General features: G+C 39.9%; 1 protein-coding gene across 1 annotated transcript in view; it reads left to right on the forward strand.

Moving 5' to 3' along the window:
• SUGCT (succinyl-CoA:glutarate-CoA transferase) overlaps nt 1–23,707 on the forward strand; it is a 641,807-nt gene that overhangs the window by 247,025 nt on the left and 371,075 nt on the right. Inside the window, exons 9-10 of the mRNA XM_081799712.1 lie at nt 1,611–1,682; nt 8,473–8,570. Of these exons, the coding sequence (XP_081655838.1) occupies nt 1,611–1,682; nt 8,473–8,570 (170 nt within the window). The remainder of the gene's footprint in view (nt 1–1,610; nt 1,683–8,472; nt 8,571–23,707) is intronic.

The following is a 23,707-nucleotide window of genomic DNA, read 5'->3' on the forward strand; positions in this document are numbered from 1 at the left end:
ATTTAGGGTATATTTTGATCTGTTAGAAGAAAGTATCTCAAAATTTTAAAGAGAGAACAACTTATATATATATGCCAAAAATATGGGTAACTACTAGGAAGGGATAGAATATGACTCTAAAAATGAAAAATAAAAATGTTTTTTAAAAAAGGGATTGATAAGATGTTGGTTGAAAAAGGGAAAAAGAAAAATTCAAAAAAAAAAAAAAGAAAGACAGTTAAAAAAAAATTAACTTTGAAAGACTAAAGAATGATGGTAAAGAAGCCATGAATTCTATGTGCCATATTCCCCTAGCGCTGGAGTTCTGCCGTTCTCATTGATCGGTAAACTTGGTCTTGGCCGGCTGTTCTCGCTGATCTTCTGGGGAAGGGGGCCTGTTGCTGTGGTTCCCAAATGTCTTTGCCGGAGGCGGAATTTTCCCGCCCTTGCTCCCTCCCGGCTAAGTAATCTGCTTGGGTTTGCTCTCTGGAGCTCTTGTTCCCTGCAAGCTTTTCGTACAGCTTTGGAGGACGAGAGTGAAAGGGCAGCCTCTCAATCTCCACCCTGGAGGAGCCGAGAACTCGGCCCCACTCCTCAGGGAGCCCCCAGAGAAAAGCAGTCAATCACTCCTGTCTCCCCGGTCTCCGGCCACACTCCGTGCTCACCCGGCCTGTGACCACGCGTTTCTATCTCTGGCACCCGACTCCGTATGGAGTCTCCAAACCCAGCAGATCTCTGTGGCGCGCTCCCGTACCTCTCCTCCCGGGGGAGGAAGGGGGGTCTCCCCGGATCTGTCGTTTGTTGGGTCCCTGCTGGAGGAGCAGTGGCCCGACTGTGCCGCGGATCTCGGTTTATGACAACCCTGAGCTGAGAGCCCACACCTCGGCTCCGTCTCTGCAGCCGGCTTCCCCGCTCTGATCTCTGGGAGCTCTGCTGCACTCAGGTACCCCCGGTCTTTCTGTGACCCTGAGGGTCCTGAGACCACACTGTCCCACGACGGTTCCACCCCCCACTTAGCCACTGGAGCGATGTCCCTCAGCGGAGCCGAGTTTAAAAGTTCCGATTTTTTGCTCCGTGGCTCTATCACTTGCCAGAAGAGGCCGATGGAGGCCCCTCCCCCGCCGTCTATCCTCCCGAATATCGCCTCGGATTCACTTCTCCGCACGTCCTACCTTCCAGAAAGTGGTCGCTTTTCTGTTCGGAGAGTTGCTGCTCTTCTTTTCTTCGATCTCCTGTTGAGTTTGTAGGTGTTCAGAATGGTTTGATCCCTATCCAGCTGAATTCCTGAGAGGAGACAAAATCCAGGTCTCCTACTCCTCCGCCATCTTGCTCTGCCCCCCTTTTTTTTGTTTTTCTAAGTCTCCCCTGCTCCATGTTACAACAGTTAGTTGAAGAGCCAGGAAGTGCTTTGAAAATGCCACATAAAAATAACTATGCAAATATAAGAGCAAAATATACTAATGAATTGATACAGATTTAATTAATAATGTTGCTTTAGAGCATGCTTTCTGTATAGAAGTTTTAGAAATTAATAACTAATTTATGTGGTATTTTCAATATATTTAATTATATATTTCTGTATTTCTTTATTTCTGTATTTCTGTATTTATTTATTTATTTATTTATTTTAGGCTTTTAAAACCAAGGATGGATATCTTGTGGTTGGAGCAGGAAATAATCAACAGTTTGCTACTGTGTGCAAGGTAATCTGTAATCACTGGGATGGGCGGATGATCTATGCAATAACTTGTTTTGTAGAAAGCCAGGGAAGTTCACTTTTGCCTAGAACAATGTTGTTAAGTCTATAGCGAACTTGAGATCCCCTGCCTTCGCCCCTAACCAGGTGCCATTTTTACACTCGCAAATGCTAAGGACAGGGTCTGAATTAGCATTCTGAGTGTATTTTTTTTTTTTTTTGAGGTATCCGGTTGTAATTTGAAATGAACCATAGTACATAGTAGCCTAAATTATCCACCAACAGGACCTGACTATCAGTCCAGTGAAAAAAGGGAAAGAAAAAGAATTCATTTTAAAGTGATTTTTAATGCCACGATATTTTTCTTCTCGCTTTCCTTTTTTTTTTTCTTTTCTTTGTTAACAACATGAGATCTAAATACAATGTAATACCAAATTTATTGTATTAGCGACTAGAAAACTAAACATTTTTTTTTTCTAATTAGCCTTTGTTTAATGAGTACCTTTCTGCAGAGTTCATGTTTTAATTTAAGGTTTAGCAATTAAGGTTATATTAAAAATGTTGCTCCTCAACAAGCTTTTTAAAAAAGGCCTTGGAATCATTAAGGATAACTTTATGTTGAAGATTTTAAGTTTTTGGCATCACTTGGATATTTTTTTTATTTGATGTTTTTACTACTTACCTAGATTTTTGTTTCTTTTTGTTTTTATTTAAGTCTTTAGGTTCCTGTTCACTTTTTCTAGTTCTAATCCCAGAAATATAATCTAGCTTTAAAAATCTGTATTTAAGGTTTTGTTTTACTTTCTCTTGCAGGTAGGGAGAGGTCTCATCTGCTGGGGATGTTTTTCTGATGGGGAGTTTATTTTCTTGTACTGATCATAGATAAGCACTCACTGTGAGCTTTCAGTTTCATTAAAGGTGCCTGTGAATTCCTTAGGGCAGCCTTCTTTATTGCTGTTAACTTCTTATGTCCAAAAGTTATTTATTACTGTGGCTCCTTTGTATGAGAGGTTAATGAGCACAGCGAAAAACCACAGCAAAGGGGTGGGAAGTACCACGGAGAAGGTGACAAATGGAGACAGTTCCTATTGCAGGAAAAGCTGGGACAGCTGAGGTGGGAAAGAGGGGGAGCTTTCATAACGGTGACTCTGAGTAAGCGGAGAGAAAATGGATTCAAACATTTGATCTCGGATCAAAGAATCTTTATTATGAACGGTCAATGTTAAAAATATGAAACATACAGAAGCCTTTGACTGTGAAGTCATTTGCGTACTCTAGCTGCAGAGATGTAAAAGCCAGTTCATTGCTATAAATGAGTACAGATTTTCTTCCTGGGCCATATGTTTTGGAGTTTTCTCTCTCCAGAAAGCGGGGTGGAGGGGGGGAATTACTGGTTGACATATTCTTTGCTGTTGAAAATAACTGTACTGAATTCTTCTTATTTTTGATTCATTACTGCTGATCAGTTTGAAACTTTTGAACTTCCTCATAAATATCCATAAGAACATTTTTTGAAAAAGATTTTTATTTCAAAGCGGAATATTTGCCATAAGTTTGAGTACTAAAATATGACTTATTGTGATGGTGTGTTATGATACATTTGTTTAAAAGGAGACCATGAGAGGGCCTTTGAGAATGGCATCCTTGACCTTGCTTTTCCATATGTGAGTTACGAATGATAATCCCTGCTATGAACCCTTAAGACCACGTCTATCAAATTCTTTGAGATACTCACAAGAAAAATTTTATGCGTAGAGGACTTTAATGTTATTTGGCTCATTTATTAGGCATCTTGAGCAAACCTTGCAATCTGATTGACTTTATATATCCTTAAATGTAAACTTGCCCTAAAAAGCTTTTAACCTAAGAAAAATGACCTGTTTCCTTATTCCATATATAGTGGGTTTCTTCTAAGTATGTTTTGTTCAGATTTATCTATTACTGAGGGGCTTGTCATTCAACCTGGCCTTGTAGAAGATGAGGTCCCCAGTTTTTTACAGTAAGCCCATCAATTGTTCTTTTGCCAAGTAAGGCCCATAATGAAAGATAGGGCAGCTCTCTCTCCTAGGGAGAAATACAGCAGTATTGTCTGTGATGAATGAGTAGAATTTACTTAGGCCTAGTCTCTTTCCAAAGTGGAATTTGATATACTGGCTGACTAATACTTCTTGGGGACAGGTCCTGTTAAGGAGTTCTTATTGTCAGGAATTAGAGGGAGAGCAAGAGCAATGGGTTCAAGGCTTGGGGTTCAGAAAATTTTTCTGCATATAAAGTGAACCTTGGCTTAGAACAAATCCTATTTTATGTCTCTTAACATGATACAGAAGAGTAGGGAACATGAGCATATGTAAGCTATTTTAAGCTGATTGATGCCAACACTAATGGGTATTCCTATTTGAAGTACATTGACATCCTTTTAAAAGTCAGTTAGACTGAAAGTTTCTTTTATTAGAGGCAATATGCATTGGTTCTCAACTTTAGCATGCAGAGGAAATCTCCTTGAGCTTCATTCCCAAAGATTTTGACTTAGTATGTCTGAGGTGAGGTACAGGAAACTTCGATTTTTTTTTATTATTTTTTTATTTTTTTAAAATTTTTTTTAAAGATTTTATTTATTTATTTGAGAGAGAGAATGAGAGACAGAGAGCACGAGAGGGGAGAGGGTCAGAGGGAGAAGCAGACCCCCCGCTGAGCAGGGAGCCCGATGTGGGACTTGATCCCGGGATTCCAGGATCATGACCTGAGCCGAAGGCAGTCGCTCAACCAACTGAGCCACCCAGGTGCCCAGGAAACTTCGATTTTAATAAGCATTGTTGTTGATTTTGGAGCAGGTGGTCTGAGGACATTACAGCATAATTCTAAGGCATACCGTGAGTCTTGACACTAGTCAGGTGACCTCTGGCAAGACACGTACTCTTTGCTAAGCATCTGTGTTCTCACAGTAAAATGAAGATTATAGTACATAACTCTCCTAATATATAACTTTTGGAGTTTTGTAAGAGTTAGATTAAGTAAGTAAAATACTCAGTCCAGTCCTGGCTCACAGTATGCACTTCATAAATGGCCTGTATAAAACTTAGGTTTGGAGATTCTGGTTCTGGGTAAGATAGAGTAAGCATACTTCTCCCTATCTCTTCCACTGAACACAGTGATAAAACCTGGATACAATGCATGGAGCATCTCTAAGAAGATGCTGAAAAGTAAGTAGTAGGAGAACTGGGGAAGAACACCTAGAATATACAGTCCCTCTGAAAAAAAAATAAAGTACCTCTAGGGCACCTGGGTGGCTCAACTGGTTAAGCTTCTGCCTTCAGCTCAGGTCATGATCCCAGGGTCCTGGGATCCAGGCCTGCATCGGGCTCCCTGCTCAGCATGGAGTATGCTTGTCCCTCTTACTCTCCCTCTGTGCTCTCCCCCCGTCAAATAAATAAATAAAATCTTTAAAAAAAAAAAAAAGTACCTCTAAATCAGCAGTAAGTTTACCAGTTTTTTCTACAATGATTTCCTTACATGGATACAGTGGAGCCGAAAACATGGAAGTGGGCACTAGGAAACAGAGCTGAGCCCTAGGAGATGCCCTTCGTTCCTGGAGTGAGGAGCACGAAAGTGAGATCTAATAGCAGAGAGAGTGTAGAAATCCTGCATCTTTGCTTCCTGTCTGTTTTCTAATGCCATACTCCTACAAACAACCCTGTGGTGGGAGCAGCAGATGAACAGGAACTAAAACTCCGAGGAAGGAGAACTTTTCCTCTTTATCTCTGAGCTGTGATCCCCAGAAAAGATGGGTGAATCCTTGTGGCTTTTTCCTCTGGACCTCCTCCCTGGAAGTATGCTGGGAAATAGGCTAACTATAGGGGAGCCCCAGGAAACCAGAGAGAGCCTGCAGAAAGGGATGAGCTTTGAAAAGTGAGCCTTGAAGGTGTTTGTGAACTCCTCTTCTCAGCCCTGAGCTGCACGTACCGCTGATCTGATCCTAACCAGCACACCAAAGAAGTTGCGAACTGAGTTAACCCACAGATGACTGCTCAGGAGGCAGCCTGACCATTAAGTGGGGCACATGCGGGATGGATTTGAACAGCACCACAAGGGCTTTGAGAACTGAACTAACACTTAGAACCAAAGCACAGGAAGGTAGGTAGGGGCTTGCAGCCTGGACCTAACCAGATCAATTGCTTGCTAAAAACAATAACAGTAAAATGTTGCTGTAGGATTTAAACAAGACCCAGAGGCTCATAATATAATATTTAAAACATCCAGGGTACAATCCAAAATTACTCAGCATATGAAGAACTAGAGCTTGCATGAGAAAAGACAGTCAATAAATGCCAAATGCCAAGAGGACACAGATGTTGGAATTAACTTACAAAGACTTTAAAACAGCTATTATAAAAATGCTCCACCAGGCATCACAGATACTGTTGAAATAAATGGGAAAGGAGAAATGTCCAGCAAAGAAAGAGAAGATCTGAAGAAGAACCAATTAGAAACTGTAGAACCGAAAAATATGACCACCAGATAAAAAAAGAAACCCCTCACTGGATGAATCCAGTAACACAACGGAGATGACAGAGGAGACAGTCAAGGAACTTGAGGATAGATAAATAGAAATTATTCAATCTGAACAACAGAGAGAGGAAAAAAAGATGATCCCCTCCCAAGAAATGAAAGAAAGAACAGATCTTCAGGAGCCTGGGGGACAGTAACAAAAAGTAACACTGTTGTCATTGTAATCCCAGGAGGAGAGGATGAAGAGTACATGCTGAAGAAATATTTGAAGACATAGTTGCTGAAAACTTTCCAAACTTGGTGAAAGATAAAAACCTACAGATTTCATAATTTCAGCAAGCCCCAAATAAGATAGACCCAAGTAAATCCATGCCTAAATGTACCCAAGTCTTCCCACTGAAAACAAAGGACCAAGGGAAAAGTTTTGAAAGCACTTGGAGGAAAATTTTATTACCTGTGGGGGAACACAGACTCAGCTGACCACAGATTTTTTTTTTGTCAGAAACTGGGAGCCCGGAGCCAACTGGCACCAAACGGTCAACCCAGAACTCTTATGTACAGTAGAAACATTCATAGGAAATGAAGGTTCATTAAAGACATTCTCCATCGCCCTCTCTTTTCCTCCCTCTTTCCCGTCCGTCTTCTTTGAACAAACGCACACTTCATTATTTCTTTGGGGGGAAATAGCACCTCGTTGGAATACTTCACATGTATTTGGTGCTCAATATGTCAGGTACTTTCACTAACATCGCTTCATTCCACCCCAGGCGACACTTTTTCAAGCACGTGAGGGATGGTTATGATCACAGCACTGGAAGCAGTCTCTCTAGAAACATTGTGAACAACAGCATGGCTGAGGACAGAACCAGAATTACTTTGACCCACTGTTTCATACCACCTTGCACAGAGAAAAGAGGTCCAATGAGTCAGATTCAGAGAACATCTGAGGGTGTCCCGGTTACCACTGAGTACAATCACTGAGCAGCTTTTTATGCAGCTTATACTATTTCTGGGTGAGGCCAGATTTACGGGTTTAACCTGTGATTTGGTGAAGGCACTTGCTTCTTCTGGAAATGACTTATTCACTCCTCGGGAGGGGAGGGCAGGTTTCCATTCCTGGACAAGCCTGGGGGCTCCTTCTCGGATCAAGTGAGGTGACAGGGAGGTTTTTAGAAAGGGCGCTCTATGTGGTGATGCTTTTTAAAATCTGGGGGAGTAATGCTGTCTTTATTATTCCTCAAGGAAACGAGTAAGTGAAGCCCGTGAAAGAGAAATGACACAGTGGAGATGCTCTCTTTACTCCAGGGGACCTCCTTCACTTTTCTGTCCTTTGTGAGATGATTAATGGATTGATTTTATTTAAACTGTGGGAAACAAATGAAACCATTAAATGTTTATATTTCAAGCAAATACATTACTCGGGGTAGTGAAGCTTTCTGTAGGCCACATGGCCTGCCCTGAGCCCATAAATGCTCCTTCTGACTTTCCAACATAACTGCCAAACACTGCCTCCACACATTCTTTATAAAACTTCTTTTCCATTCCAAATCCACTTGGTACTTTCATTATGGTCTTGTTAAAATTGCAAGATGTCCAAAGGGACTTGCAAGATAGATTTTCCCTTTATTGAGGAGGAGCAAAAGAGGAGGTATATAAAAGCATTTCTATTTGTTATTCCTTCAGGGAGACATATTAAAGAAAAATAGTGACACTTCTATAAGGAAGAATATCTTTTAATTTGACATTGTTTTAATGGTGAGCATTTGGGGCAAATGTATATGCTTTTCCTTTATTTTAGCACCTTGTACAACATCCTGGATAGTGCTTCTGGGACAGATAATATTATTTTATTTACATGTGGAACAAATAAGTGGATGTACCTATAAGATATATGTTGATTATGGCCTTCGTGTAAGTGCAGACTTTTACTTATGATATTGGTTCTCAGAAATAGGTCAGTTTTATCCAGTTTTGTATCTCTCTACCTACTCTGTCTAGACAAGACTTATTATGGGGATCTGATAACTTTTGTTCGTGCTCCCATCTGTAGGCACATACTTAAATGTAGCAAAAACTTCTCATAAATGACAAACTCAGTCATAGCATTACCCATCCTGATTGCATGATCCTTCCGTCTCTATTCCTTTGTTGCTGGAATAGGTCTGGAAGTATAAAGGTCAGCAAGGAATGATCCTGGGGAGCATATTGGTACAAGGCCTGGAATGCTCGCACTCACAGGCAGGTACACAAAAAATTGTGAATTATACATTAAAATTATTTTTCCCTTTTAGATCTTGAATTTGCCTGAACTGATTGATGACTCCAAGTATAAAACTAACCACCTTCGTGTACAGAATAGAAAAGAGCTTATCAAAATACTCTCTGCACGGTAAGCTTGGATCTACTGTTGGTACATTTAAGAATGACTATATCCTTAGCATTTGCCTGATTTGTGTGTGTGTGTGTGTGTGTTTTGCTTTTTTTAGATTAACTTGTAATTCTCTTCCATTTTACAGAATGGGTTAGTGGAAAGATATCTCAAAGCTATGTTTTTTTCTTTATTTGAAAGTTATTTTATGTGCCTTAATAAATACTGACTCATAACAATGATATCAATAAGAAAAGTTACAATGGCTTGAAATAGATCGCTTTTCTGTAGCATGTGTTTGGGTTTAGTCTATTATAAATACCAGTAACAACAATAATTTAACAATTTTTTTTTACCTTTGCTGTTTAAATGCTCTACATACCTGATCCCATTTAATGCTTACAGTCATCCTGTGAGGTAAATTCTATTCCCATTTTACAGATGAGGAAACTGAGACAAAGAAAGTTTAAGTCGAATGTTCTGTGAGGTTTGTCATAATGATGTTTTAAAAATGCCAGATTGAGTTATGGGTCATAAGGGATTAATGTTAATCAATGAGAGTATTTGATTTCCAGATTATTCCGTTCATGTCAGGTTATGCTTTTGTTAAAACCTGCATCAAACCTTTCAAGTTTCCCTCAGAAAAGGGTACTAATTCTTAATCTTTCCTACCAGTTTCACTTTTGTTTATGTCTAAACTTCTCTATATAGAGTAGGCGTCGTGGTTTTTGCTGATCTAAATGCCCACATGAGCTGTTCTTCAGCGTGGAACATTTTTTTTTCCCTCATCATGCCCATAAATGAAGGACTTTTGTTCCAATATCATGTCTTGTCTTTTGAAAGGGCCCTTGTCTTTCTCTGTAGTGTGTATCAAAGTTCTTAGACAATAAAATTCTGCTACTGTAATTTCTCTTTCTGTCCCCCTGGGATTTGGGCATCTCTGGGTGGATCAACAACGTTCATTACCTATTTGCCCTTCCCTGGACTGCAAGCCCTTCTCTGAATTCCTTGTGCCCCCGGCTCTTTGATCAATGGGGGCTCTGTGTGGGGCTGATCTGCGGAGAACACGGGAACAAGGATGGGGCTCCCCTGTCCTGGTCGTTGGTGAAGTATCAGTCTGATTCTACCACAGAGCCTCAGAGCCCTCAATCATTAACCTTTCCCCACATGAGAATTGGCCATTTATTTCTGCTTTTTGCCTCTTTGCCTCTCCAGCAGTTTTTAATCCATTTAATTCATTGATAGGACTTTTTCCTTTCACACCACGGTTACCCAGTTTCAATAATAGGCATTTGTGAGAGCCTTATCAAAAGCTCTTTGATAGTCTAAATAAATCACATCCATGCTGTGAGAAGAGTGGACCCAAGAAAGATAGAAAACCTCGGCAGATACAAGTGTCATCTTGTTCTTTAGATGCCAGCACTTTTATAACTACAAGAACCACAAAGTTAAGTTACTGGTGTCCGAGGCCCTGAAACATTTATTCCTGGCTATATTCTGTCCTAGAATTCTGCTGTGGAGAGACTTTTAGCAGCATCTGTAACACATTAATTTCTATTTTCTCTCTTTGGGGTGAATTAAATAATTTGCCACCTTTTTCTTTCTCCTCTTCTACATGCAGAAGTGGAAATTTCATCATTTTGGAACCCTTCAGGTTCTTATGTCTTTATTCAGACATAACAAGGAATAAGGAATTGAATCCCATGGAAGAGACGAAGGGTAGCCTGAAGAGAGGAAATTTGACAGGGGAGGTCACACTGTTCTAGGTCCTGCTGACCACAGGGAGCCCGCGCTGCCCAGAGTTTGGCTTTCCTGCTCTCTGGTGTTAGCTTGTTGACGGTTTTTGGTGCTCTCCTGTGACCCACAGTTCTTCACTCTCTGCCAGCTCAAGTCTCTTCTGCCTGGTGGATCAAACATTGATGAGCAGGGGAGATTAGGATGCGATTTGTTCCCATTTACAACACTGTCATTTATTTTCCTGAGCAAACGTCACTGGATTCATTAGTACCATTCAGTGCTCAACATTCAGAAGTCTCTATGAAAGTGCAAACATGTATCATTTTCACAAGACGATTCTATGTTTCCTATGAAATATTCAAAAAGTTTAGTGGCTCTCGATTATAGGATTAAATCTGGTCTTTTTAGATCTGATGTCATGGTCTTCCACAGCCTGATATGATCTTTTCTTTCCACCTTTTTCTCAGCCTAAAGCCCCTGCTAGGGCAGCACTCCCAGTCTGTGTCTTTTGTTCTCTGTCTGGAATGCTTCCCAGACTTACCATCATTTTGAAACACAGTCGTGCTTCAGGGTCTGTCCTACAGCTTCATGAAACCATCCTCAGATGTCTCTATTTGGGGTCCCGGTCAGATGACAACACTTTCAGAAAAGAAGACGTCTTTCCACTCCTCAGCTCCAGCCTCCCAGTTATCAGACCGAAACAGGATCTGCTTTACCTGTTGGGGATGGTGCTGTTCCATGTGTGTGGAACACACTGTTCGTTTCACTGGACAGCTGTCTCAGGACCTGTGAATCACAGACACACTAATGCCCAACCACAGAAAGGAGGCAGGGAGAAAGAAAGGTGAGGAACCAGCATTTATTAGATGCCTTGACTTACCAGAGAAGCATTATTAGTCCCACTTTACAGATGAATATTCTGAAGTGTAGGCAGGTTAGTCTCAAGGTTCGACACACAGTGAATAGTTAGAATTCAAAAGACTGTGTTTCTTTTCCATATGTCCTATTGCCTCCCTAAAGTGGTACATGAAATGTTACTCTTTGTTTATTTACTCAATAAATATTTATTGAGCACTGGGGATAGAGAATTAGATGAGACAACGTAAGTTGGTGACAAATAATGCAGGGAAGGAAAATGAGGAGTGCCAAAAGTTGGTTGTGAGGCTCGCTGTTCCATTGAAGCTGGTCAGGAAGGGCCTCTCTGATAATGTGACATTTGAGCAGAGTCCTGGAGGAGGTGAGGGAAAGGGCCTGCAGATAACTGGGAGAAGCTTTTTAGGCAGCAGGTGCATGGGTGGGAGTTTAAGGAGTAGCAAAGAGGACAGTGAGCCTGGAGCTCAGTGATCCAAAGGAAGAGTGGGGGGAGGTGGGTCCAGAGAGAGAGAGAGAGAGAGAGGTGGGTCCAGGGAGAGAATGTGGAGGCAGGTGGGTCCAGGGAGGGAGTGGGCGGAGGAGGGGTTAAAGGAGGGGGTCGGTAGTGGGGGGGGAAGTGGGTGTAGGGAGAGAGTGGGGAAGGTGGCCAGAAAATCATGTTGTAAAAGTTATGATAGACTTTAAAATAGTTTCTTAAACTTGTGAAATAAAGGAATTATTTTCATCATAAAGTGAGTTTCTCAGCAACCACTATTTTCTATCTAGCCTGAAGACATATTTTTTTTAAAAGATTTTATTTATTTATTTGAGAGAGAGAGAGAGAACAGAGGGAGAGTGAGAGGGAGAAGCAGGCTTCCCGCTGAGCAGAGAGCCCAATGTGGGGCTTGATCCCAGGACCCTGAGATCATGACCTGAGCAAAGGCAGACCCTTCACTGACTGAGCCATCCAGGCGCCCCTGAAGACACATTTTTTTCCAGTTTTATTGAGACATACTTGACATATGACATTTTATAATTTAAGGTGTACAACATAATGATTTGATATTTGTATATATTGCAAGATGATCATCGCAATCAGTTAACATCCATCACCTCACATAGTCACACAGTTTTTTCTTAAGATAAGTTTTAAAATCTACTCTCTTAGCAACTTTCAAATACACAGCACTGTTAACTACAGTCACCTTGGTGTTTTCCTATGAAATCTATAGACTTTGTTTGAAAGCCTACCAGAAATGTCAGTCACTTACCTCACTTTTCTGTTATTCTTGCTAACTGCGGTCTGATGCTCCTCTCTCAGAGCCGCCAGGCACATTCAGGAAGGCAGCCGCATGTTTTTGTCATCAGCTGAGTTGTCCTCAGCCAACACACACACAGTTCCCTTCAGGTGCTCTCAGGTGTTACTATTCCCCGACCGTGGCCATGAACAAGGTTTTTTTTTTTCTTTTTCCTTTTTTCCTTTTTCTTTCTTTTCTTTTTTTTAATTTAAAGGTGAAGACTTTTCCCTTGAGCTTGCCATTTTATCCAGGGTGTTGCAGAAAGTCTGTTTACCCAGCTGCGAAGACTGAAAACTGTGCAAAGCTAAAGCATGTTAAAAGTCCCCAGCTAAAACACAGAGAGATATAATAGAGACTAGTCCAGGGCCTGTTAAAACAAACCCCTTCTTTGCAATGCCAGGGAGCAACGTCTCCTAAGCCTGTGCTACTCACGTCCTGGATCAGCATTTTTGCAACCGTAAGGACCTCAAGGGAGAGATTGAAAATCATAGTGTGTGTTGAAACCAAGAAGAGAAGGATAAAGATATAGTGTTGGGAGTTGGGGAGAAATAATAGGAAGACATGAAATGAGGAGGAAGGAAACGAGAAATGACGGGGAAAATAGAAATACAATTCGTTTTATTTCTCTCCCTTCCTTTTTTCACCGTTACCGGCCACTGACCTTGTGCATTTGTCCTGAAGCGACAGAGATGGAGGAGGAGATCTGGGCTCTTGAGGAGTTCATGATCAAATTAGGAAGATAAACAAGTAAAGTAGTGGTTTAAGTAGTGTGTGCTGAGTGCCGTGGTAAACATACAGGGTGCCGAGAGCCCAGGGAAGGGACCATTACCTCAATGTGGTCAAGTCAGGGAAGGCTTCCTGGAGGTGGTGCCACCTGAGATGAGTCTTAAAGGACAAACAGAAGTTGGTGAAGAAAAAAGAAACCTCAAAGGAGGAAATATTGGCCAGAGTGTAATTTCCTAGAGAGAAAACAAGTCATAGGAAAAGAAAAATAAAGTAGCTTGTAAAGAAACTGATGGCAACTTTTAAATTGCTTTTTGAAAAATACTACACGTGTTCAGCAAGTGTATGTCAATATAGTCCTAGTGAAGGCATCACTAAAAAGTTGGTTACACTAAGATGACATAAATAAAAATTAACAGTGTAAGATAAATTTACCTTTTAAAATGCTGTGGCAATTCCTTTGGTGAAATAAGTAATTATTTTTTTAAGATTTTATTTATTTATTTGACAGAGAGACAGCGAGAGAGGGAACACAAGCAGGGGGAGTGGGAGAGGGAGAAGCAGGCTTCCTGCTTCCCTTCCCTGATGTGGGGCTCGATCCCAGGATCCTGGGATCATGACCTGAGCCGAAGGCAGATGATTAACCGACTGAGCCACCCAGGCGCCCCTTATTTTTGGTTTTGAATGATCTGATTTTTCTTAAGCTTCTGATATGTAATTGAATATTTACTTATTTTCAGAGTTCAGTATGTTAAAATGCTGTGAAATTAAATGCCGTAGTTCAGGGCTTTCTAAACGGAAGTGCTAAACAAGTATTTGTTGAACTGAATCAAAGGTTTATTAAAGTGCTTCATCTTAACTGATCACTTTCAAAACTTGATGTCAAATTATTTTTAATTGACTTGTTCAGAATATTGGAGAGTTGGACCTGGAGCATTTTTTGCTGTTGATAAAAGGATTGTAATGTCAGAGGTGCCTAAATATGATGTTAATTTTTAAAAACTGACATCTTGGTACCATTCAGGCAAATTTGGTCTTTTTGCTTCTTGCCTAGGTCTTTCAGGGAGTCTCCAAAGCTTTGAGGAGAAAGTTTAAACAATCTACCTTTTTTTGTTTTTTGAGATTTATTTATTTATTTTAGAGAGGTGAGGCAGAGAGGCAGGGGGAGAGGGAGAGAGAGAGTCTCAAGCAGACTCCAAGCTGAGTGTGGAGCCTGATGCGGGGCTCGACCCCTTGACCCTGAGATCATGACCCGAGTCGAAACCAAGAGTCAGACGCTTAACTGACTGTGCCACCCAGGCGACCCTAAACTATTTACCTTAACACATGTAATCGCCTCCCACCTTGTTGCAACTCCTTATAATGTGGCCTGGTGTTTTAATCCTCTGTGTCTTCCCATCTGCTCATTGCTTTTCACTAAAAGGATGAAGGAAGCTTCTTTGTCTCCCTGGCTGCTACCAGTCCTTCAGAATGAGCCCCCGATTCCGAGCTTTTCCTGCCTCACTTGTCTGTTGTAAGCAGCCCCTCCCACGCCACTGCGTCCAAGCGTCTACTGTCTTCAATTATCATCTGTTGTCCTCCTTGATAAGACAATTTCTAATTTCTTAAATAATCTTAGAATTTCTTAATTTCTTACTTTTTTAAAGACTGTTTTTAAGAGCTGGTTTAGGTTTACAGCACTATTGAGAGGAAGGTACAGAGAGTTTCCATGTGACCCCCGCCCCGGCCCATGCACAGCCTTGCCACTCTCATCGCCCCCACCAGAGGGGGATATCTGGTGCGATCGATGAATCTACACTGACGCACCATAAGAGACTATATCTTTTTTGATTTTTATTTTTAATGGCTCTTCGGGTTTCCAGCACTCAAAAAAAAAGAAAAAAAATGTTCTTTTAGGGGCAAAACCATCCAAGTCTGGCAGAACTGGCCAAAAGGAAAAGAGGGAAAGTTCCCAGTGTCAGGTCCAAATAAAAAGAGAACAAGGGTGGCCGGAAATGGGAACTGTTTCTAAACCAACCTAAGAGGACTGTATTGTGATCACAGAAAGTCAAAAGGCCTGAATGTGAGGCCAGAGTCTTCTTCCACTGATTAACTTCTGTGGCCTTGAGCTGGTCCTCTGATTCCTCTAAGCCTCGGGGTCTCCTGAGTACACAATATGCATAACAATTCCTGCATCATCCTGAGAATTAAAACCCAGAACACACAGGAAAGCAGCTTCACAACACTCCGCACACAGCCGTGCTCAGTCTATTTTAGGAGAATCTCAATCCCTCAGCATCCTAAATTACAGTTCCTCAATTTCTTTTACCATCAAATTTCTCCTGTATCTTTTTTTTTTTTTTTTTACTTACGAACCCCTATTTTGGAGAAATTTTTCTCTCCCAAGCTGTAAGGAGTTCATGAGTTCCACAATTTTTATTTAATAAAGTTCTATGTAGCTGCCAATCAGATCCTGATTAGGATATATGATATAACCAGTATTATTGTACTGATTTAATTCCAGCAACAGGAAAGCATGATATTGTGTAGCTGGCCTGTGTGGCCTCGTGGCAGCTAAATAGATGATTTCTGTTGAACTCTTTTGAAATATTAAAAATAGCTCCCATGACCTGGAATACATTTAACTTTGTACTGCATTCTTAATAAAGGCTATTAATAGTGCTTCGTTTTTTTAAACCCAAAGTGGACCTTAATGGCTCATAGTCTACTCCCTTTCAAGAGACACTTGTTTCTCAGCGTGGGCAATGAATTTGGAACTTGGGAACACACCACTTAAGTTATCCCTTGCATTTGTGGCTGCACCCTCATAAAGAATGAGACATTTTGTGTCCCTTAGTTGCTATGCGGTGTTAATAGCCTCTGTGAAAAGCTTCAGGTGGGGCCTTTGAACTCAGAAGTAAAATATATCCATGAGCGCCTCGGTGTCATTTTTACGGTTAATTTTTCAAAGTTTTAATGGATATTTTTGGCCTTCCTGAAAGCTGTTGAATTTAATTTTCTGCTAAACAACATCTATAATTTCCTTAGTTTTTATTCTTAGTAGAAAATGAAGCTGCAGTTGACCCTTGAACAAAATTGGTTTGAACTGTGCAGGTTTGCTTACATTTTTTTCCATAAATACAGGACAGGGCTGTAAATGTACTTTCTCTTTCTTGTGATTTTCCTAATAACGTTTTCTTTTATCTAGCTAACTTTCTTGTAAGAATGCAGTATATAACACACGTAACATACAATTTAAATACGTGTTAATCTACTGTTCATGTTATCGGTAAGGCTTCTGGTCAACGGTAGGCTGTTAGTGGTTAAATTTTAGGGAAGTCAAAAGTTAAACACAGATTTTCAACTGTGCGGCGGGTTGGCGCCCCTAACCTCTGTGCTGTTCTTTTTTTTTAAATTTCATTTATTTATTTGAAAGCAATTGAGAAAGAGAGAGCACAAGCGGGCAGAGGGACAGAGGAAGAGAGAGAGAAGGTCTCCCTGGAGGGTAGGGAGCCTGAAGTGGGGCTCGATCCCAGGACCCTGGGACCATGGCCTGAGCCGAAGGCAGATGCTTAAGGACTGAGCCACTCAGTTCTCCTCTAGCCTCTGCTGTTTAAGGGTCAACTCTACTTTAATTTAATTTCTAACAGCTGTCTATCATTTACTCCTCCCCTTAACCCTTTCTTAAATCCCTATTTTAGTCCTTCCTCCTGTCTTCCTTTCCTGGCTCCATCTTCCTATCCTTATCCTGCCTTTTACAATCTGAACTGTTTTAAAACGAAACTACAAATGGATATTACATATCACCTTCCGAATTGGATTTCACTTATTTGCATGAAGGCTTCTTGAATCAGTGGTTTGCTTAGAGAACAGAGAGGATTTTATTAGTGCCCACCTGTAGGATAGAACTTAGAAGGGCTTGAAAGAACCTCTATTCCATGGAATATAACCTTTCCTTACACATAGTTTGCTGATTTCAGGGGTTAGGCAATTATAGATTTTTTTAAAAAGATTTATTTATTTATTTTAGAGAGCAGGGGGAGGGGCAGAGGGAGGAGAGGGAGAAAATCTCCAGCAGAGTCCCCGCTGGGCACTCCTATTCCTTAGTGTAAGTAAGTTTTCTCAGACTTTCTCAGACTAGATTTCAACGTGGAGAAAGTGGAGAAATCATTAAAGCTCAGGCTGCCCAAGCGAGTCGAAGAGCAGAGTGAAAGGCTGAGCACAGTCAAATCAGGAGCCCCAGGGATTGAGTTCTTGCTCATACTTCTGCCAGGGCTGGGAGGCTGGGGAAGTCTCTTTTCACTCTGATTCATTCCTCCCCTCTCTAAACCTGGCAACCATCGACTCTCCCATGTCTACATGTTTTTAATATATAGGGAGAAACTTATTGTTTGCTCCCTCTGCAACTTTTTGGTTGGTCTAATATTCTCTTTCCCTTATGATCACATTTTAAAATCTTCCTGCCAGGCTTCCCCTCCCCCGACTGCATTAGTATCTTATGAGGCTGCATTTCATGTGATTTCTGTATATCCTCAACCTACATATTTAGTTTATTGCAGCCTCCCCCCCGACTCCCCCAACCTCTTATAATGCTTTGAATCATATTATTGTAGGTTTATCTGGCATTCACTGCAGAGGGCTGATTGGGATAAATGGATCTGATGTTTTGGTGAGGGTCACATTTTTTTTTTTTATGCATTCCATGGCAACTCAGCCATTATCAGTTAATAGATGGTTCCTTGTAAAATGTCTGTATTTTATGTGGTACATTTTCTGAATGTTGGTTCTTTGGAGATAGATTTAAGTGGCTATGTGTTGTTACTATAAAATCAGCCTGGAGGGAGAAAGAATGAAAGAAACACTGCCCTGGAATGTATCCTTTTGGCTTACAGGATGCAAAGAGAACTACTGCAACTCCAAACAAGCTCCTCGTGACCAGGGCACTTTCCACCCTGTTAAGAGAATTCTTTGTGACTGAGACTCAAATGATGGCTTTAAGGGAGTCAGGATGAAATGGAACGTCATCTCCCTCCTCCCCGCTCCCCCCATTTTTTTTTTTCTTTCCAGGAGGGCTATAAACCATTCCATGCTGCCTTTTAGTAGAAAGAATTAGATGGTAGTGGTGGGATATTTGTATGTATGTGTGGGGGCGGCCGGGGGGCGGGGAGGGGGCAATGGTGGTGGGAGGGAGTCCAGTAAACTCTGTTTCCCTGGATAAAACATTTAATCCCCTTGTTTCTCCATTGGAACTTAGTGTATATTTTTAGATTTATAGAATGTTAGAATCCTAAACACTTGGGGAGCTAGATAGAGCTTCAAATACCGGCGGACTTAACCCCTTCCTAAGAGTAAGAGCTAGAATCTAACAGCATCATGGCTAGAGGCTCTGTGCAATCCGGTGGGAGACTCCACAAAGCTAACTCAAATGGCCTTCCTTTTGGGAGGATGTAGGCACGGTTCTCCAGACTTTTCTGGCTGACCTTGTTTTGCTCTTGACTTTTGAATTGGACAGAGAATCTGGAGTTTGACTCAGTCTCTTGACACTCTGGTTTGCTCCTCAGACTCCCAGACTCGTCCCTGCCCTGCCCGATTTCCTGCCTGCCTTTGGCCCAGACTGGGTTCTGTTCCGGCAACTACTTTGCCCCTGCCTGTGTTCCATTCTCTTCTGCTCTTAGCTTTGGATGCTTTAGCATAGGCCTTCCTCTGGTCTTTGATCTTAGGTCAACTGATGTTTCTAGTAAGAGCTGACTCCACCTCTCCTCCAGTGCTGACAGATGACATCCCTGCTGAGTCCTGATTTCCACCAGCTGTCCAGCATCCGTGGTGAACAACTGCTTCTGACCGCCTTCACCTGGACAGCCACAGTAGTCCTGGCAAGCTGCTCACTGCTCCCCATGTCAGACTAAACCTACCTCAGTTCTATTTTAATGTTTTGGCCAATAACACACAGCTCATCGGTGAGGCTCACGTTGGAGATCTCCTGATTACCAGTGCCTTTTCCATAGTACTCACAGAATAACTGCTTTTTTCCCCTCTTTTCTCTAGCTATAAATGTTATATTTAGAATAATACTGGCCAGGGAAAGAAAATAAGTGGACATTCTGCACCTAACCCCCGACATTTATAAACACACCTGCAGACACACAGACACACAAGTTTTAATCTTTGAATTTGTAAAATTTACATTTTCCGTTCTTAATGATTTTTCTTCCCTCTATTGTGAATTGTTTTTCTTTTTCTCATTTGCTAACTTTGGAAAGAAAAATCCAGACATTGGAATGTCTGAGTTTATTTAAGTCTCAGTACTCTGTTCAATTTAACGAAGGGAAACAAAAAAGGAAAAATCAGAGTGCTGGCCTGGATCTTCATGGCCCTGGGGTTGACCCTTTCTGGTGGTCATTGATATATACTATATCTGCAAAATAAGACTAATTGATTGTTCCAAGCTATTTTTAAATATGTCAGGATATAGAAATCTACTCTAAAACATAGAAAGGTAGAACTATTAGAAAGTTAGAAATTGTTAGAAACATAATTGTTTTTATAATAATTTAACATGCGATTTTCTAAAACAGATTAAAGAAAAAGAGGACCTATTTAGTATACTGAATGAGGTGAAAGTAGTAGATATATATCACACTGTATATTCAGCTAACAGAGAGCACAGAGTCCTTTCTAGTGTCTAGGGAACATTTACAAACACTGATTATAGACTAGATTACAAAAAAAAAATCTTAGTAAGTTTCAACAAAGAAAATCCAATCACAATGAAATATTTTAAAAATCAATAAAAAATTTAGAAATACAAGCATAGATAAAATTTTAAAACACAGTGTATAAGTAAAAAAAATTTTAAATAGGATTAAAATTTTAAAATCTTAGTTACCTATTGTGGTATGGCAAACCATCCTAAAACTTAACGCTTTAAAACGAGTCAGCAAACTTTTTCTATAAAGGGCTAGATAGTAAATATTTTTGGCTTTGGGGACTAAATGATCTCCACCACAGCTGCTTAACTCTACCACTGTAGTGAGAGAGTAACTGTAGACAGGACTTCAATGAGTGAGCATGACTGTATTCTACTAATGCTTTATTTATGGATACTGGAAGCTGAATTCCTTTTCTTTTTTTTTTTTGATTTTTTATTTATTTGAGAGAGAGAGAGTAAGAGAGAGATCATGAGAGAGAGAACGTGAGGAGGGGCACAGGGAAAGGGAGAGGGAGAAGCAGACTCTTCACAGCGCAGGGAGCCCCATGCCAGGCTTGATCCCAGGACCCCAGGATCATGACTTGAACTGAAGGCAGACGCTTAACGGACTGAGCCACCCAGGTGCCCCTGAAAGCTGAATTTCATACAGTTCTCATGTGTTCTGAGATATTCTTCTTTTGATTTCTTCCAACCATTTAACAATATTAAATCCATTTATTTATTTATTATTATGTTATGTTAATCACCATACATTACATCATTAGTTTTTGATGTAGTGTTCCATGATTCATTGTTTGCGTATAACACCCAGTGCTCCGGGCGCCTGGGTGGCTCAGATGGTTAAGCGTCTGCCTTCGGCTCAGGTCATGATCCCAGGGTCCTGGGATCGAGTCCCACATCGGGCTCCCTGCTCCTTGGGAGCCTGCTTCTCCCTCTGCTTCTCCCTCTGCCTCTCTCTCTCTCTCTCTCTGTCTCTCATGAATAAATAAATAAAATCTTTAAAAAAAAAAAAATACCCAGTGCTTCACTCAGTGCGTTTTTTAATGAGAACTCATAGGATTTACTCTATTAGTGTTTCTATATGTCATACAGCAGTGTTAGCTATAGTCATCATGTTGTACATTACATCCCTAGTACTTATTTATCTTATGACTGGCAGTTTGTATTTTCTGACCACTTTTCTCCATTTCTCCTTCCCCCTACCCTCCACCTCTGGTAATCACAAGTCTGATGTCTTTTTCTATGACTTTGATCTTTTTTTTTAGATTCCACACATAAGTGAGATCACACAGTATTTATCTTTCTTTGTCGGACTTATTTCACATAGCATAATGCCTTCAAGGTCCATCCATGATGTCACAAATGGTAGGACTTCCTCATTTTTTATGTCTGAATAATATTTATTCATATATTCATATACATGGGGATAATAGTAAATCAATAAATTAATTATATTAAAATTACAATAAATAATATTATATTATATATTTGATATGTTATAATAATTACTAAATAATATTAATAATGATATTAATTAATAATAAAGAATATATGTTCACATATATGTCATGTAACACACACACACACACACACACACACACACAACTTCTTCATCCATTCACTCATTGATGGACACTTAGGTTGTTTCCATGTCTTGGCTATTATAAATAATGCTGCTATGAACATGGAGGTGCAGATATCTTTTTTTTTCTTTGAGTTAATGTTTTCATTTCCTTTGGATATATTCCTATAAGTGGAATTGCTGAATCATATGTGGTAGTTCTATTTTTAATTTTTTGAGGTCCTTCATACTGTTTTCCATAGTTGCTGTACCAATTTACACTCCTACCAACAGTGCACAAGGTTCCCTTTTCTCTACATCCATACCAGCATTGGTTATCTCTTGCTTTTTGATGACCATTTTAACTAGTGTGACATAATCTCACTGTGGTTTTAATTTGCATTTCCCTAATGACTAGTGGTGTTGAACATCTTTTCATGTACCTATTGACCTTTTGTATCTCTTCCTTGGAGTAATGTCTATTCAGGACTTCCCCCCATTTTTTAATTGGGTTATTTTGGGGGGTTGGTTCACTATTAAGTTGTATGAGTTCCTTAAATATTTTGAATATTAACCCCTTAACAGCTATATGGTTTACAAATATTTTTCCCATTCTGTAGGTTGCATTTTCATTTTGTTGATGGTTTCTTTTGCTCTGCAAAAACTTTTAGTTTAATGTAATCCTCTTTGTTTATTTTTTATTTTGTCCATTTGCTTGTGCTTTATGTATCATATCCAAAAAGCCATTACCAAAACCCATATGAAAGAACTTTATTCTTATGTTTTCTTCTAGGATTGTCATGGTTTTCGGTCTTACATTTAAGTCTTTCATCCATTTTGAGTTAATTTTTGTGAGTGGTATAATATATGGGTCCATTTTCATTCTTTTATGTGTGAATATTTAATTATCCCAGTGCCATTTTTTGGAAAAGATTGTCTTTTCTCCATTGAGTATTCCTGGCTCCTTTTTCAAATGTTAATTGACTGTATATGCTTGGGTTTATATCTGGATTCTTGATTCTGTTGCATTGGTCTATTTGTCTATTTTTATTCCAGTACCATATTGTTTTGATGACTATAGCTTTATAGTATAGCTTAAAATCGTTAAGTGTGATACCTCCTGATTTGTTCTTTTTTCTCAGGATTTCTTGGGCTATTTGGAGTCTTTTGTGGCTTCATATAAATTTTCACAGTGTTTTTTCTACTGCTGTAAAAAATGCCATTGGAATCTTGATATGGATTGCACTGAATCTATAAATGGCTTTTTGACATTTTAGCAATATTAATTCTTCCAATCCATGAACATAGGATATCTTTCTGTTTATTTGTGTCTTTTTTACTGCCATCAATGTCTTGTTGTTTTCAGAGTAGAGATCCTTCAATTCCATAGTTAAACTTATTCCTAAGTATTTTTATTGTTTTTGATGCTATCATACATGGGATTTATTTAGTTATTTATTTTTCAGAAATTCATTGTTTGTGTATAGAAACACTACTGATTTTTGTATGTTAATTTTGTATCCTTCAACTTCACTTAGTTCATTAATTAGACCTAACAGGGTTTGGTTGAGCATTTAGGATTTTCTGTATATATAATCATGTCATCTGTAAATAGAGAAGATTTTATTTCTTTTCCATTTCTGAAATTTTATTTCTTTTTCTTGCCTGATTGATCTAATTAGGATTTCTAGTATTAAGTTGAATAAGAGTAGTGAGAGTGGGCACCATTGTTTTGTTCCTGATCTTAGAAGGAAAGCTTTCAATCTTTCACCATTGAGTATGATGTTAGCTATCAGCTTGTCATATTTGGTCTTGACTATGTTGATATACTCCCTCTATGCCTAATTTGTTAAGAGTTTTTACCATGAATGGATGTTGATTTTTTCAAATGCTTTTTCTGCATCTAATGAGATGATGATATGATTATTTTCTTTCATTCTGTCAATGTGGTATGTATCACCTTGGTTGATTTGCATATGTTGAACCATCCTTGCATCCCAGGGATAAATCCCACTTGATCATGGCATATGATCCTTTTAGTGTGCTGCTGACATCAGTTTGCTAATATTTTGTTGAGAATGTCTGCATCTATTTTTTTAAAAAATTTTTTTATTCTTATGTTAATCCCCATACATTACATCATTAGTTTTAGATGTAGTGTTCCATGATTCATTGTTTGTGCATAACACCCAGTGCTCCATGCAGAACGTGCCCTCCTCAATACCCATCACCAGGCTAACCCATCCTCCCACCCCCCTCCCCTCTAGAACCCTCAGTTTGTTTTTCAGAGTCCATCGTC

The sequence above is a fragment of the Leptonychotes weddellii genome, chromosome 12 (genome assembly GCF_054177405.1).
Source record: "Leptonychotes weddellii isolate Sample4059 chromosome 12, ASM5417740v2, whole genome shotgun sequence".
Lineage (NCBI taxonomy): Eukaryota > Metazoa > Chordata > Mammalia > Carnivora > Phocidae > Leptonychotes > Leptonychotes weddellii.